We start from the raw sequence: 16,722 nt of genomic DNA, 5'->3' as shown, positions 1-16,722 counted from the left end.
GCAATATTGAACAGGAGTTAGTGGCACTTGATTCAGGTGGAACAGAGCTGCAAATATTGGTGCTATCAACAAATCATAAAACAGATTGAGGTCCAAGTAAAATCAAACAGCAAATGCATTGTCCTGCCTTTTTTATATGAGACAGGATGAGTTTAGAGAAACATTTTTGCATAAAAGTTTTGAGCTGTTTTTAAATAATTTATTTTCCACTTCTAGAGGTATTTTCAAAAATTTACTTTTGCTGAGAAACAAACTTGTTCAATGTATTGGTTTGTCCAACATTCTGAGAAATGCCCTCAGAAATGAAAATTAATTGGCTTTCACTGAAATTTGAACAGGTAATAAGCAGAAAGCTGCAGATTAAAAGCTTTACATGTCATAGATTCTGCTTTTCTTTTTTTTTTTTTTTTGATGGTGCTTGTGCCACACATCTATACAGTTCAATTCTTCCTGGCAATGCCTTACTACTCTGTGTGGTGTATTTAATTTAATGTTTTTTTTATTTTTGAATTTCACTTTACTGGAAATAGAAAAAAAAGAACAAAAGGTTTGTTTTAAAAATATCAGCAATTGCCAAGACTAATAGTGTTTTCCAGCTTAATAATTTTTCATAATCATTCTGCAGCATGATTAAAGTAGGTTAAATATTAAGGTCAGCTCCCAAAGGAGGTGGGGTCCAAGCCAGCAGAATGCTAAGCATTCCTGCAAAAGGCTGGGCACATGGGACTGCCCCTGCAAATGGTAGGATATGAGGACATTTAGTGTTGTGTAGAATTACTGCCTGAGTCTTCAGTAGATAGAGAGAGAAGTCTTATCACAAAACACTGCAGGTGATGTGGGTCAAATCTGTGTAAATTTTTTTTCTCAGCAAGAAATGTGGATTTCATTCAAGCTTAATTCATCAGCTTCTGATGATTAGCTAATGACCTGCCAGAAAATTATGAAGTTTTTAAATCTGTTTTGGTTACAGCCTTGCAAAAAAAAGTAGCTATTACCTTTTTCAGTTTGGAATTGTAGTTTGACATTTCTCCATTTATATTTAGATTAATACTCTAAAAATTAAAGCTTTAATTTTGAATTTCATACATTTCTGAGACTGATGCCAAGTGATTCTGTTGAACATTTTCAGAGAAAATACATTCTGAAAAAATCCAGATTTGCATTAACTTTTCTTTCATAACATCATTGGATCATGGAGGCTGGAGGGCACCTCAGGATGTTTCTAGCAACTTCCTGCTCAAAGCAGGCTCAGCTCTGAGATCAGACACATTGCCCAGGCCTTTACACATATGGGTCGGAAACTTCCCCAAGCACACAAACTTCACAGTCTTGCTTGGCTGCCCTCAGAGTGAAAAAGCTTTGCCTTATACCGTGTTCAAACTCCTCTGACTTCAACATATGCCCACTAGCTCTTGTTCTCCTTCTATACCCCGGTATGGAGCACAAGTCCATCATCTGGATACCCTCCTTGGAGATACTGGTGGGGATGCTGTTAGGCATCTCCAAAACCACTGTAACTATTTGTGTGAATCTGCTGAGAAAATCTAGATTAATTTATTATTTCCCACCATTTCTTTGTGCTTCAGCCTATCTTTAGGAAGGTGGGATCATAAAATTTCTTTGTTTTGTTTTGTCTACTTTGCTTATAAGCTGTTTGGACTGGACTGATTTTAGTCTGCTAAGAGGAGGACCTCACATTTGGACCTTAGCATGTTATTTATAGTAATTGTGGTAGTCTCCAGTAGCTGAAAACAACTTGTATCAAAGAATTATCACCATCTCATGGTGGGGATTTAAATAAGTCCAAGGCAAAACTAACAGGAACTCTTAGAGGAAATATTTTTTACTACGACAGGAGATGGCTTGTCAGAGCGGGCTTAAGTGCATTGAGTTTCAATGCATCTGTGTTGTCAGAATAGTTTACCATTTGTATGCTGGTGTTATTTTAAATGTGCTGACCTCAAAAATATTGATGAGGCAAAACTCCCTGTAAAACATACCTGCCTTTTAACCTTTTTATGGTTCTGTCAACCGGAAAGTTAAACAATGACAAAATGGACTGTGAATCTGTGTGCTGGCTGCTTTTTCTCCTGGTGTTATGAGAGGTTTTTGCTGAATGTGACAGATATGAAACAGAATAGCTTTCTGCACAGTATGTGGTCAGGCTTTAGCATTCAAGGTAATAGAATAACTGTAATTGTATAAGCTCCATAAAACTTACAGCTAAAGAATTTTCTTTATGTGATTTTGAGGACTGTTATTAAATGGCCAGTGGTTTATGGGCTCCACATTGCAAAGTTCCTGTTAGTCATGTTTTTGAGCTGTCATGACTGCTCATGAGGAGAGCCAGCTATGGGCTGAGTAACCAGGAGTCCAGTCCAATAGTTTGGCATTTCTTGTGTTAGCTCAGACATAGGGAAAATCTGCCAGCTATTACTTTGGGAACTTTCACGAGGAGGCAGTGTATCTGTACATCTATACCTCTAATATTTTACAGTTAGCTGTGTATATTTCTTACACAATAACACTACAAGTATAAAACAGTGCATGTCTCCTTTCTTAGTACTTGGTGGCAATGCTGGCACTTTGCAAAATAAATTTTTAGTATAAAAAGGCAATACTTCTTAACACTCAAAGGCTGAGCTGGATAGAGCCCTTGCCCTCAGCTCTGTGTGATTGAAATAAAGGTTACTCTGGTCTGAAAGTGGGTTGTCAAGTAACCATGGTGGTAAGTGATAAAGATACGAATTTGAGTTATAGTAAATATATATGATTTTCTAAACTAGTGCTAAACATCTTACTTTTATTTTATCCAAGTATAATGGGTCAGCTTGCATCATGCAGTAAGCATGCAGTGACACATCAATTTGATCCTCAGAACTTTTCAAGGGAAGGATAATGTGAGCACTGTCATCTCTCTGACTACCAATTTTTATTAAACCTTTTTTCATTGAGAAAAAAAGCTAGATTAATAGTAGCAAGAACCTTTACCCACTCTTTAAAAAAATCGACTAGTTATTTCTCTTTGTTGTTTGATTGCGGTGCATTTTTTCATATGGTTGGGTTCTTCTGCTGGTTACCAAAATAATTTTTTTTTCTCTAAAAATGTAGGTTGATTATGTGTGTTTGCAGTCAATAACACTGCAGAAAAGGCAAATCTGGTAATTTTTATCATGTATGTAACCACTACCTTGATTGGTAATGCTTGAAATTTAGGAACCAGACTAAGAAGATAAGAGAATGAGGAGAAAAATAAATCAAAGTAATCAGACATGATGTTTCTCTAAATATCAAGATATTGAGTCAAGATGTAGTTTTCCTGATAGGTGCTATTGAAGGACAGGGGCTTGAGCACTTGTAGAAATTCCAAATATGATGGTTCATTTGAGTTATGCTTTTTGCCAACATTACGTTTATGCGTGAGTGCTAATAAATGATTCTGTTGCCAAAGGCAGAAAGACATCTGTCACCAAAACAGAGTTTCCCAGGAATTTACATGTTAGATAAAAATATCTCTGCTGGAATACAGTGCTACCTGGTGAAGAGAATGTTGTGAATAAAACAGGAATGACATGAGGAGGGGGTTGTTTCAGATCTTGTCATAGCCTTCTCTGAAATGGGGTTTCCCCTCAAATAACAGCTATGTAGAATATGAGTCCTCTGTCCCACAGTACAGTTGTGTAGAACTTTGAGCTTCTGATTAAGCTATTGGTCTGCAAGCATATTCCTCGTCTTTGTTTTGGTGCAATCCTGGAGCAGCTCTGTTGCCAGTGAATTTACTCAACTTTGAAGCTGATAAAAGAGTGGATCTGTTCTGTTAATTTCACAGAGTTTGCCTGTGTACCTCAGCTTTTATAAGACTCATCCTGAATAAAGTTTGCAGTCCTATTTTGACTCTTTTAGAATTAAATAAGTTAAAAATAATGAGTTTCTTGGCAGTTACAGTACAGTTCCTGGGGAGAGTGCAGTCACTAAAGCACTGTGGCCAAAATATCTGAACTGCCACCCAAGATGTGCAAGATTACAGCCTGGGACAGCTTAATAGTTACTATGAAATTGAATGCATGCATAAAAATAAAGAGAACAATAAGGGGCAAGTGTTTACTGGGCATTAGAGACAAGTTTATTATACCTTCTACAGAATAAGCAGAAAGCTCAAATTATCTCCAGATTTTAAAGGCATTGTAAAATAATTAAACACAAATACAAAGAATCTTACTGGAATTACAAATCCTGAAAATGTTCCTCTGAGGATTTTTATTTCATTCCTTACATATCTTACTAGGCTGCAACACCACAGCCCTGGGCTTGGCCACCCTGAGAATTAAAGTGGAATAAAGTTGTTCTGATTCTTGTTTACTGCTTGTAGCTTCCTGTTGGAAGGCAGGGAAGGAGGACTGAGAAGTGACCTGGCAAGCCAGCTGCAAGATTTATCACTCTGTCTTTTTGCTCTCACTCTGCGTGAGAAAAACTGTTCCATGTAGAGATATGAGGAAAAGCTCCTGGAGGCTGTTCTTGCTTCTTGAACAAGCTTCCCAGGTGGTACCCCTGGTTCACAGCAGATGGTGGAGGGGTGGCAGAGCAAGCTGTTAGCTTGTGGGCTAAACATCCTCTGAAGCATCTTTCTGCTCTTTGCTTTAGGAGATGCAAGGTAAGGCATGGCACAGAGGAAGCCACGGCTCCTGGCCAATTCGTTGCCCTCCAGATAGAAATACGAGATTTATATGAAACCACGTTTCATACCACATGCCTCAGATTTTAAGGCTGGTTAAGACCTTGCCATAGTAATTCAGGCATATTAGCCATGTCAAATAAGTATGATTTAAAACACCCTTGGCACAAGCCCATTTAGGAGGTTAAAGCAGTAGCAGCCAAGCCAAAATAAATGTGAGGAAAGAAGCAAGAGAGGGAAAGGAAGTATGCAGGTAGGGCAGTGGCAGGTCTCCCCTTTTGGTGGTAATAGTTACATCAGCCTGGCTGTAATGTCACCTTACTGAGCCTGCATCACCTATGCAGGTGAATGGAAGAAATAGAATCAATTTTGGTGAAAATTCAGAGAAGGTAGGTTAGATCTCTATAATCAGAAAATGTGAACATCCGATTTAGTGCACTCTGTCCAGTTTGTATGGGCAGCATATAGGTGATATAATTCAGTAATGAAAGGTCCTGGATGAAACACTGTTTAGTGACCCTGTGTGACTGAAAATCAAGACTGGCTTTTCTCACAGAAAAGGAATCTGCATGGTTGTAAGTTTTCTGTATCCCATTGGTTTTTACCTTCCACCTACATGAGGACTTTTATATGATATGATGACTCATTTAGTATAAACATATTTACCCAAAGCAGAAAACACACTTGGAAACCATGTTGGCAAACATTTGAGTTGGAAATAATCAAAACTAATGACAGGATTCCAGGATACCTTTGTTTGACATTCTATCAGTGTTGTGGTTTAACCCTAGCCAGCAACCAAGCCCCAAGCAGCCACTTGCTCTCTTCCCCACCAGCAGGACTGGGAAGAGAATGGGAAGGGTAAAAGTGAGAAGATTTGTCTTTGTCAAAGACAAATCAAAAGCCACACACAGGGGCAAAGCAAACCACGGAGTTAATGGTTCAGTGGTTCCCATGGGCAGGCAGGTGTTCAGCCATCTCCAGGAGAGCAGGGCCCTATCACACGTAATGGTCACTTGGGAAGACAAACACCAGCATTCTGAACATTCCACCCCTTCCCCCTTCTTCCCCTACTTTATATCCTGAGCATGATGTCATATGGTCTTTGGTCATTTGGGGTCACCTGTCCCAGCTGCATCCCCTCCCAGCCTCCCATGCACCCCCAACCTCCTCAGCAGGGTGGCTGTAGGAAAAGCAGCAAAGGCCTTGGCTCTGTGTAAGCCCTGCTCAGCAACAACAAAAACAGCTCTATGTTATCTTCACTGTGTTCAGTACAAACCCAAAACACAGCCCCATACCAGCCACTGGGAAGAAAATTAACTCTACCCAGCTGAAACCAGCACAGGCAGTTAACTAAAATATTACACAGATTCCATTTGAATTTGTAGGTGACAGTAAAAAACTTCTGCTTTTTTTTCTGCAGGAGGAATTATGTCTTGGGTTAAAAAAAGAAAAAAAGAGAACATCAATACACCTGTTGTTTTGAGGGTGTGGTTGGTTAAAGGCAATAGGATATGAATGTTTCATTCTGGATAACCATTTGTATATCCCAGATATACAGATCTATTTATAACTGGTGATATAGATGCAGAAATATCCTTAGGGAGTTTGCTCAAAGACTGATTTCCAAATGAAACTTCCATCTCCTTTCCAACATACATTAAGAGACAGCAGGCAAGGCAGTTTTGGGTAAGTAAAGGTAGTGTTTTAATTTCTAGGGAAGGTCATTAACCTACTTGGGACTTGTCAAATCAAGTGGTCAGTGTCAAATCAAGGCTCTGGTAAGCCATCCCTTGCACAGATAAAATTCATACCTTACTCCTTGAATGGTGTACCCAGACAAGAATATTTTTATTATAAAATGGAACGTATATTGCCAAATAAAGAAGAAAAATAGATTTTTAGTTCAAATTAGAATTGTAATCATTTACAATAAATTAATACATGGCTGTTTAGCGTCCACAGCTTGTGAGTAATTTCCTCTGTGGAAAATAGGATATAAAAATGAAATTTCAGTTCCTATTTTGACAGAGAAACTGATATGCCAGCTCAGTAGCCTCTATGATGGAAATTTGTTTCCAATGGTAATAAGTACTGGATGCATTTTAGTGTAGTATGAACATCCAGTAAGGAATAAATAAATTATACAGAGATACACACCTAAGGAAATCTCTTCAGATGTCACTGATGATGGAGTGTGTTGGTCACTGTTACTTGTCAATGACCTTTGCTGACACAAGTGTGAATAATATTTTAAATATCCATTAATGTTCCTCCTCCTTCTGAATCTAATGAATCTAGTGGGCCTACCAACCTCTACTTTGACAGTCCTAAAATTTTAACTTTGTCTTGGATAATGTGTTGCTGAAAAAAAAAAATACTTTTATCAAGCTAAACAAGCATCCCTTGAATTTTATTAGCATTAATTTGGAAGCCTGGGTTTGAAAATCCCAGCCTGCTTGTAAAGTGATAAGGGAAAAAAAAAAATCACCATTTCTGCATAGGTGGGGTGTGAAAACAATTCTGACTGCCCAAAGATATATATAATTAAAGTTTTATTTTAAAAAACAAAAAGCAGAGAATATCCTTTCAAGTAATTATTTCAGTCTTTGCTGTGGATCAGGTGGACTTTCAGAGCAGTTCCCCTTTCCTGCCAGGGCAATGTATTAGTTTTATTTGGATTGAACTTTAATCGGCTTTCTAATGTCCCTCCTGCAATTTCAACTCTTGATCTTGTGATTATTTCCTCTGCCAGAAATCTTGTAAGCCTTCAAAAAGTCTCCAGGTGCTTGTTTGCATCAGGACTCTCAGGAAGGAAATAGTCCAAATTATCTGAAGGCGTTAATCCAAAGTATATTAGCTAAACTGGATTAAATATGCATTCATTTGGAAGGTAATTCAGTAAAATGACATTAAAGACAGTTCTGTTGTGAATGAGTATGCTCACACAGTGGTCTAATGCAGTATAAATGATGCCCTTCGAAAATTGAATTTGGATCAAGTTCCTCGTGTGTCTCTGTGGACACAATCCCTACCACAGCCATACCACACACAGTGGGGAAGTGGTTTGCAAGGCGCTGGAGCTCCCTGCACAGCCCTGCATATTCCACAGCTGATATCACTTGGCTCAAGTGGGAGCTAATATAACCTGGAGTATGATCAGCTTATTGTCAGTACATAAAGCCATGCTGCCATCACTGCCATCACCATTACTGCAGCACTATGCAGAGTCTCAAGTGGAAATCAGAGCCCCATTATACTAGATATTAAATGAAAGAAATAAAATAGCTGGCTTCTGTATAAAGAGCAGAGCCTAAAGAGCTGCTGGCAGAGCTGTGCAGGCTGTGAGCTGCGCTGCCCTCAGGTCTCCCAGGGTCCAGCCTGGTGCTTTGACTGAGGAGTCTGGTGATCCAGAGAATCTGCATGAGAGAGCCAGGCCTCTGACTTGCTTGGAAAGGTAAAATATGTGATTTTCTAACCTCCTGTGCTAGATCACAGGGCCAAATCAGTATCAGCTGGGATGACCAGCTGTGTTTGAAGCAATGCTAGCCACTCAGGATGAAGGATTTTGCTCACTCAAATGTAGTCACAAGAAAGCCACACTTTACCTATTTGTGTCATATTGCAGCCTACATGTGGTTATACTATCCTCCTCTTCCTAATTAAATGCTCTGGGAATTAACTGATGCTTATTGCCTTTTTCATCCCCTTCAAAATTCAATCCAGTCTGATAGGGCTTGTAAATGTTTCTCTAGCCTGCCATGTGTTGATTTCTTCTACTCAGGGAAAAACAGAGAAGAAGAAAACATGAACTTGTGAGAAATAGTTCATTGTTTTTCATACATTTTGCCAGTCACAGGCCAAAAATAAAAGGAAAGTGCAGGTTATTCCATTTGTATGCTATCTCAAAGGTTATAACTATCAAACTATAATATAATATAATATTTCTGTAATAAAATATCAGCTGCGTGCTTCGTTGGGTCAAGAAGTGGTTTGTATTACACTGTCAGGTTTGTAAAAAGAACAGCAAATTCTGGAGGAGCATTTAATGGCAAGAGGGATAATAGCTCTGTCAGTCAATTCAGGAAACAGCTTTTAGGAAATGTTTTTTCACCATGGCATGAGTTAGTGAGACCAGATAGATGACCATAGTGGCTGGAGCCACTTCCTATGTTTCAAACTGGACTAATGAGCTTTTACACATGGGTAAAGCTTTCAGTATGTATGACCAACGCTTACATTTTCAGTTGTTGTACATAGAGTACAAGATTTCTCTTAAAATAATTTTATAGTGAAACTAAGATGTACAGAGGATCTTGATTCAACATAGACAACTTCATAAAAGTGTTAGTGATGGACAGTGTGGAAGCTGACATTATTGAATCCTCTCAAACCATGGAAATGTTGCAAGGAAAGGGAACTATGCTTTTGACCAACACATTTTGAGTATGTTTTCTATGAAAAAGAAAGTGTATGCTTAAATGAGAGGGACAGGTTATGAACTGAAGTCTTTAGGTCACCATAAAGACAAAGGATAGGGAGATGGTACAGAAACTTCTGAGTTCTAATTCTGTCAGTTAAAATCAGTTAAATTCGATCAGTTAAAATCTCCTAGTGTTTTTCTTTTATGGCAAACGAATTTATCTGGAAGTGCTTTGTACTTGTCTTAGGCTAAAAGAATAACTCTGGTGGTGCACACAGTGTACTTGTGACCAGCTGCCATATGGCAATGTCATACCAAGCAGTAATTTGTCCATGTGTCTGAGACACCCGATACAAACACAGGTTACTTGCATATTGAAATGTGTGTGTACATGCATGTGTGTGTGTATTCAGTCCTTCTTCCCTGACTTCTTTGGGTAAAATGATGTCATTACTTTTCTAAGTTTTGAGTTGGGTAATATAAACTGATACCAGTGCAGCTAAAGATTCTTAAAACTTAGAAGGATTTAGAATTATTCGTCTTGAGTGTCGCACTTCAGCAAAGCAAGGAGAGCTACTGTTAGCACAGATTGCTTTTATACATACATATATTAAGTCCCAATTTGTCTGCCAAAGCAAACAAAATTGTTCTATCCATCTCTCCTTTGAGTTGATACTCCTGCTGACCTGCTCTGTTTAAAGTGTTCTGTTTTGCAAAAGGGAAACCATGGGACAGCATGATTAATATTGATGTTATCCCTGGGCAGTGCAGGATACAAAAGTGTTGGAACAAACCAGCTGCAACAAAGACTTGAATATTTTATTATCTCTTAAAATAAAACATTTTGCAGAACAAAAATACTGAATGTTTCTGCTCCAGAAAAGCTTTGCTTTTTAATCAAACACTATACAAAATTCATCATTCTTATCTGAGAATTCTGTACTAATAAAAAGAGTCTTCACTGTTTCCCCTGCTTAGTGGTTAATGCAGCTGGAGTTTGTATGATTGTCTCCATCTCATCACAAACAGCAATGTTTTCATTGGTCAGCATTTGTCCAACTTTTAGACTGGTTTGTTTTAAGAGGTGATAAAAATTTTGAACAGCTAATGCAAGGCTTCTTACCTCAGCAGAGTCACCTGAGCATTTATACTAATTAACTCCACACAAGTATTTATTTTCTAATCAGTGACCTATGCATGAGACACAGTTCTGTGTGAACCTTTCATAATTTTAAACCAGAAATTGCTGTATAGCTCATTGGTTTGGATTTGGAGCTTTCTTGCAGACTGAGTTGTTTCAACAGATAAAATAGCAACAGAGGTCTGATTGTGACCCTGCTTAATGAAGACTCTAAATTTGGAGCAACTTTGTGGTCAATGGCATTAGAATAGTACTAAGGAGTGAAGAACAAGAATTTTAAAACTATTTGGATCAATGAGGTCAAAACTGAGAGCCTACATAAATAGTAACCTGATAAATATTTTTATTTGTTCTTGTAGATTAATTTGAGGTTGTTTCTGCTTACTATTGTTGTTTCTCCCACAGAGCTGCTCAGAAATTGAACCTGTCTTCCAAAAAGAAGAAGCACAGGCCTTCTGCATCATCTGTTCCTGAATCTCCTCTCTTCTCTACCTGCTTCAGCAGTATCCTTCAGACCTCCCCACCCCCTGCGCCACCATGTTTGTTGAGGGCAGTCAGCAAAGTGAAAGACACTCCTGGTTTGGGCAAGGTAGGCCTTGCAAATATCACTAAAATACTGATTTTCTTTGGGAGGAGATTTTATCCTTGTGCAAAACATTAAGGGAATTGGAAAACCATGTCCTTTCTCAGCTGGCTTTGCTGTAACTAGTCCCTGAACAGGGACTACAGACCTTGTTGTGCAGCAGTTATACACTTCAAAGCCCAGCTACACTAATGCACCTGCACTGGGACCAGAGTGCTGCTAGGTGGAGTTAATGTCCATTCTGCCAGGAGGAAATATCCATTCTGGGTTTCGGGCGTAGTTCTTTCTGTGGCTGCATAGCAATTGCTTTCTATCGTATATTTTGTGTTCCTGATCCCTTTGCTTTCCAGACTGGTGTCTTGACTGGACACACTGTAATTTACTTCTGGCTTATGTTTGCTGGCTTTCTTCCAGTATATTTACCTGAACAAAACCTATACTTTTAATGATAAATTGCTCCTTTTTTCTTCTGTCATGTTATTTCCTCCCATTCTGCATAATCATTTCCTCTTAAAATGCTGTTTAGGTGCACACTTATGTTGAGGTGATGGAGGAGGTGGGTATATAGTTTGCTATTGCTTTGTAGTTTGTCTGAGTGGCCCTTCCCTTTTTCCCTGTTACAAGTGGAGAGCTGGCGTATTACATCTGGGAATATGAGCATGCACTTGCTGAGAAAAGCAGTTTGCTTTAATCAAGGTAGTTTCTTATCAAGCATCTGTGTGCGTGGCTTTTCCATGTTCCTTGAATACTAAGCAGCGACAATGAATTTGGTGAAAGTTTTTGTTTAGAAGAGAAATTGCAATGTATGATCTAGGACTGCTGAGCACAGGATGGGCTTCAGAACTTTCCCTGCTGTTTTTGGTTACTCACTTACTTTGTGCAGTTCCAGGGTTTCCCTTCAAAGGACAGTGGTATTACTTTCATAGCTAGTTTAATGCCTGTTTGAAAAGAGATTCCCTACACCTGGGGCTCCCTTCCTTTCCTCTGGCCGGGTAGGTGGGAAGAAATGTAGAAATCTGTCATGATGTTATAAAACTTAATAGGGATGTGTGGTCTGACTTTAGTGGAGGAAAGAGAAGTAAACTTGAACTTGTTTATTGTTACAAGAAATTACAACACAACAGATTAACAGTAGAAGCCATCCTCTCAGAAGTCTTACTTTTCTGCTTCGGATGGGTTACATCTGAATAAAAATTCCATTGAGAAATAATCAAGGGTGTTTTCCTGAAAACAGGGGCTCATCTCCCATATTGGACTTCATCAGCACTTTTCCTGATTATTATTTTCACATGTCCCAAGGAAAGGATCTACATACAGAGACACAAACATAGCTCTGTCTATTCCAAGCTGATTTGACACTTTCTTGTTCCTCTTGCCACTGGTTTCCAGTGGAGAGGACTTGGGAAGCAGTTTTGCAATATTCCCAAACAGACCTGTGATTTACTTCTGCAAAACCATGTACAAGAACAGGCTCCAGGCTTTCCAGCTATGTAAGTAAAACTGAAATTTTGCAGCCCACATGATGAAGGAGGAATTTATTTTCACTTCAGACTTACTGTCCCAAAACTATCAGAGTATATAAGTAGCTAAGAGGTTTTAACACATTGACACCCATGCTTCTTCAAAGCAGTAAATCAAATTAGGTTATTTCATATAATCATACTAGACAAAATTAATTTTTTCTGCATTTCCATTAGCAAAAATATGTCTAACCTGCAGTTTCTGGAAGCCAGTTTCATTTTTCATCTGTGATTTCTTTTAGGAGTCACCTTATAATCATGACCTGAAGCTTGTATACGTTCATCAAAGTTTCCCATCAGTTTACTCTATAGCACAATTTTCATTTTAATATGTCAGAAATAGTTGTGAGGCACAATAAGTAAATAACTTCAGGATAACAATGTAATTTATCTGTCAGATTGGGAAAACTTTAATGGAATTTCCAGCTTATTTGCTTTTAATTTTCCACATTTATGTGTTCTGTTTAGTTAGGTTGGGATATGTTTTGATAGGAGTATGTTAAAACCGGTTACTTTTCTCAGCATTTATTCTCATATAGTGTTTTCTGTAAGGGTATAAATTTATGAAATGTGAACCCATGTGGAGGAAGGGGGTTCAGGGAAGCTGAATGTTGTTTTCAATATTTTAGAGTTTTTTCCTGGTTTGTATTTAAATAGCATTTTATGAGCAATCTCAGTGTGATAAAACTCTATTCCACTTTGGGTTTGAGTGGGCTGGGCAATTTCTAATGTGACAATTTGTTACTGGAAATTCTGATTCACCAGAACTGGAGGGATGGCTGTTGCCAGGGATTGTGGATTTCTGAAACTCCAGGGGCAGCTGCGCTCAGGCTGCCTGGAAGGCAGGCTCACTCCTACATGGATGTGAGCCCTGGCACACACACTGGGTGTTACTGGCTTGGTGTCAGCTTGAGATCTGTCAGTTTTCCAGGGGAGGTGGGTATCCAAGATGTGAAGGATGGGAAGGTGGGTACATCAAAGCTTAGACTTTCTGGGTAAATTTAATTTCACAGTTTTCTAAAACGAAATTGCAAGCAAACAGTTGCTATTTTATATTTTCACTTCTACTAGAAATTTATCATTGCAAGATTAATGACAATTATTTATTTAAAATTATAGAATTTATCTGTCATGTGTAGGCATATAATCTTTTTTAAGGTTAAAAGAGGAAGATCTGCCTATCACCAAAATATTTAAAGTTAGTAAGCAGTTCATTTAGGATGGATATGGGTCCAACCCCCCACTGGAACATCTAAACTGATAAAAAGGGTTAGAGTATACATTCAGGTTGTATGCTTCATGCCTTTTCTTACAAAATGCCTTTCAAATCAAAACTGTACCAGCCTGGACTTTGAAAGATGTATTATTTGAAAACTGAAGTTCAGCTTCACAGAAGCAGGAAGATGATATTAATAATAGAATGATAGGACTGCATAATCAGCATTTTGCTTTGATGTTAGATACACCACTGAGCCCAGCAGAAGTACCACATTGTCAAAGAAACAAGTAAAGGATCAGATTCTTTGTTGCACTCATTTCCAAATAGCTCTTCCTGATGCTAAATACAAATGTGTGACCCCATTGTAAATATATTAACATGAGCGCTTTTATGGATCATAATTTATCTGTGTACTTTGGATTTACATTTCCTGGTAGAGGGAGATGATCCTGAGTGGTAGTGTGGTATCCCCGCAGTCAGCTCTTGAGAATTTTCCTTTGAGTTGAATGCCCAAAGGAAATCCTGCTGAGCATCATTTCTTCTCTCTCTGCTGTCTTTAGATCCTCATATTCTGAGTAACAGATTGCTTTTACTGAGTTTATCCAGAGAGACTGCTACTGTTCTAGATGGCTGTATATGCAGTTTCCACAGATCTCAGTTTTCTGAAAGATACTCCTTAAGTCTGTTGTGTCCTTCCTAATAACAAGCCAATAACAGAGCAAAAAGGTGTTCTGTGCAGAGATAACAAATTATTCCATGCATGCACTAAGATTAACTACTCTAAGGCCATTCTAGTAAGTTTTGCTTAGATTTGCTCTCCAGTCTGCTTCCCTCTGTCCTCCCTCTACACCTCCTCTTCCATTTTCTGTCAAACAGAATCAAAAGTAAACCAACACTTTTGATGAAAATCTGAAATGTTCTTTCTGTGAAAGATGTTGTTTTGCTGAATCCCACATTTGACATGAAAAACAGCTGGAATGAAAAATTTTCTGCCAGGCTGAATAAATAGGTTGTTTTCAGGTGGCAGGGGGTTAGGATAAATGGATGTGGTCTCTCTGCTTTCTTTCATTTATTATTTTTCTGTGTGTAGTCTTATAAACCTCTGTCAGTGAGAGGTATTTGTTATGTTTGGGCAGAGATTAGTTTACTTTTCCTTATGTATATATATTTTTTGTTGTTGTTGTTTGGTGTGGATTTTTGTTATTTAGTGCTTGTTAATCTCAAAATGAAATATCAATGCTTGGGCACTAAAATCATTCCTATGCACAAGTACCAGGGAGAAGCAAGTCACCATTTAACTTTCTTCAAATAGTCTTTTTGACCTATTAAAAGAACAACTGTAATTTGTGGTTCTAAAACAGGGCCTAGACCTGTTTTCCTAAATTATGTGTAAATTCAGATTAAAACCCCCCTGTTTCTGTCTAGAGCAGTTATGCTCTCACTGTAGGAAAGAGGAGCAGAGAGATGGGAAGCAGGAAGAAACAATGAGGTGTTATTGGTCATCTTGGTAGTGATGTCCTCAACCCCAGCAGTGTAATATTAGATACCCATTCTCAAGCTGGTGTAGAAGAGATTATTAAAGGGTAAATAATAGATTATGCTGCAGGTGCTTGTGGGGGGCCCTTTCCAAGTGTGTAGGACAGGGTAGGAAGTGGCACAGAGACGGGTTTTGAGAGTCTAGTGAGTGAATGAGAGATGTGGTAGCTGATAGCTCATCAAGCAGGGGGCTGAGCATGGAGTGTGGCTGGGAGGGGCCTTCAATGGGAACCAAGACACAGCCAAATGGCAGGAGTGGCAGCAGGATGCTGGCAGTGTGATAGATACTCCTGAGTCACACAACTTTCTCCCAAGGATCTGTGTCATGTAGTAAAGAAAAGTCAGTTAAAAATAATTTTTCAGTGCCTGGCTGAAGAATCTAATCTTTGTCACAGCACAGTATTTGACTGAAATAAGCCCAAAATCTACTATTCACTTTACACAGGTCTGCAGCTTACTTTCTTCTCACATTGATTTACATAAAACTGTGTATGGAAGCATCCGAAACATTTTGTCTAACCTGAAAGTGTGTCTACCAGACCAACAGAGTATTTGTCAAAAGTAACAGTGAAGAAAGCTCTAATGCACAAGCAGTTTAGGTTTGTAAGTAGATTCACAACTGTTTTTTGGCTGGGACAGAAGCATATGCCAATGCTTGGGGTTCACAAGCTGCTAGTATTTCAGCTATCCACTGCCTTAAAATAGTTTTTGTTTACTTTTCACTAAATCAGGCAACAATTATTGCACTGTCTTTGACATGCTTTAATCTGAGCTATATAACAATGCAATAAGGGAGTTAATAATGAGCAACTATTATATTGACTATGGCCTGTATGGTGTCCTTGTCAATAGTCCTTGACAAAAGATGTTTTCAATAGCCATGTATACTGTTTGTATCAGTGTAGGGAAGTAAAGAGATGTTCTTACACTTACGTGATTTGCGAAGTTGATTTGAAGGGAACAAAACTGATTCACATCTTGTTTAAGTCCAAAAGGTACAGGAAACCTCCCTTTCTACTATGTTTTCATTTTAACATGCTGGTTGATGGATGTCAGGATTTTTTTTTTGTCTACATTACAATTATCATACAGTTTTGTCTACATTTTTGTCATAAATTTAGCGGGAGCTTATGAAAACCTGTGCTATTGTCAGCAAAAAGCCACAGCCCAACTTGCAAAATACGTTCTGTATTTCACTTCACTGACAGCTATCTTTAAGGTATTTCCAGAAAGAATGAGAAGAGGTTCTCTTTCCTTTGTAAAGCTGAAATCCTTCCTTTGTAAACCTTCATCCTTCAGGTGTATAGGGGCAAAAGTTAACGGATAGGTGACAAAAGTGATTTTAAACCCTCTATCACAGAAAACAATTTCTGAGATCAGAGCTGTTTTTTTCCCCCAAAGTTACCATGGCTACTGAAAGGTGAGAGGATGACCCCTTGAGGCATTTAAAGGAGACATATGTGTTCATCTTTCTTGTCAACATGATTGTTGTACAAATTAGTTAGTTCCACTTGGAATGAAATCCAGGTGGCCTTTTACCCTCCAGTCAGAATTGCTCAGAACTGTGTTTCTCCTCACGAAATGTACTGTTTGGACCTGGTGGAAGCTTTCTTGCACTTTGCCTACAT

At 38.5% G+C, this 16,722-nt stretch overlaps 1 protein-coding gene across 1 annotated transcript in view; it reads left to right on the top strand.

Annotated features, from left to right (window-relative positions):
- KIF26B (kinesin family member 26B) overlaps positions 1 to 16,722 on the top strand; it is a 270,993-nt gene that overhangs the window by 160,138 nt on the left and 94,133 nt on the right. Inside the window, exon 5 of the mRNA XM_053973226.1 lies at positions 10,642 to 10,825. Coding sequence (XP_053829201.1) covers positions 10,642 to 10,825 — 184 coding nt within the window. The remainder of the gene's footprint in view (positions 1 to 10,641; positions 10,826 to 16,722) is intronic.

Source organism: Vidua macroura, chromosome 3 (assembly GCF_024509145.1).
Source record: "Vidua macroura isolate BioBank_ID:100142 chromosome 3, ASM2450914v1, whole genome shotgun sequence".
NCBI lineage: Eukaryota > Metazoa > Chordata > Aves > Passeriformes > Viduidae > Vidua > Vidua macroura.
This window is presented reverse-complemented; position numbering and strand designations above follow the sequence as displayed.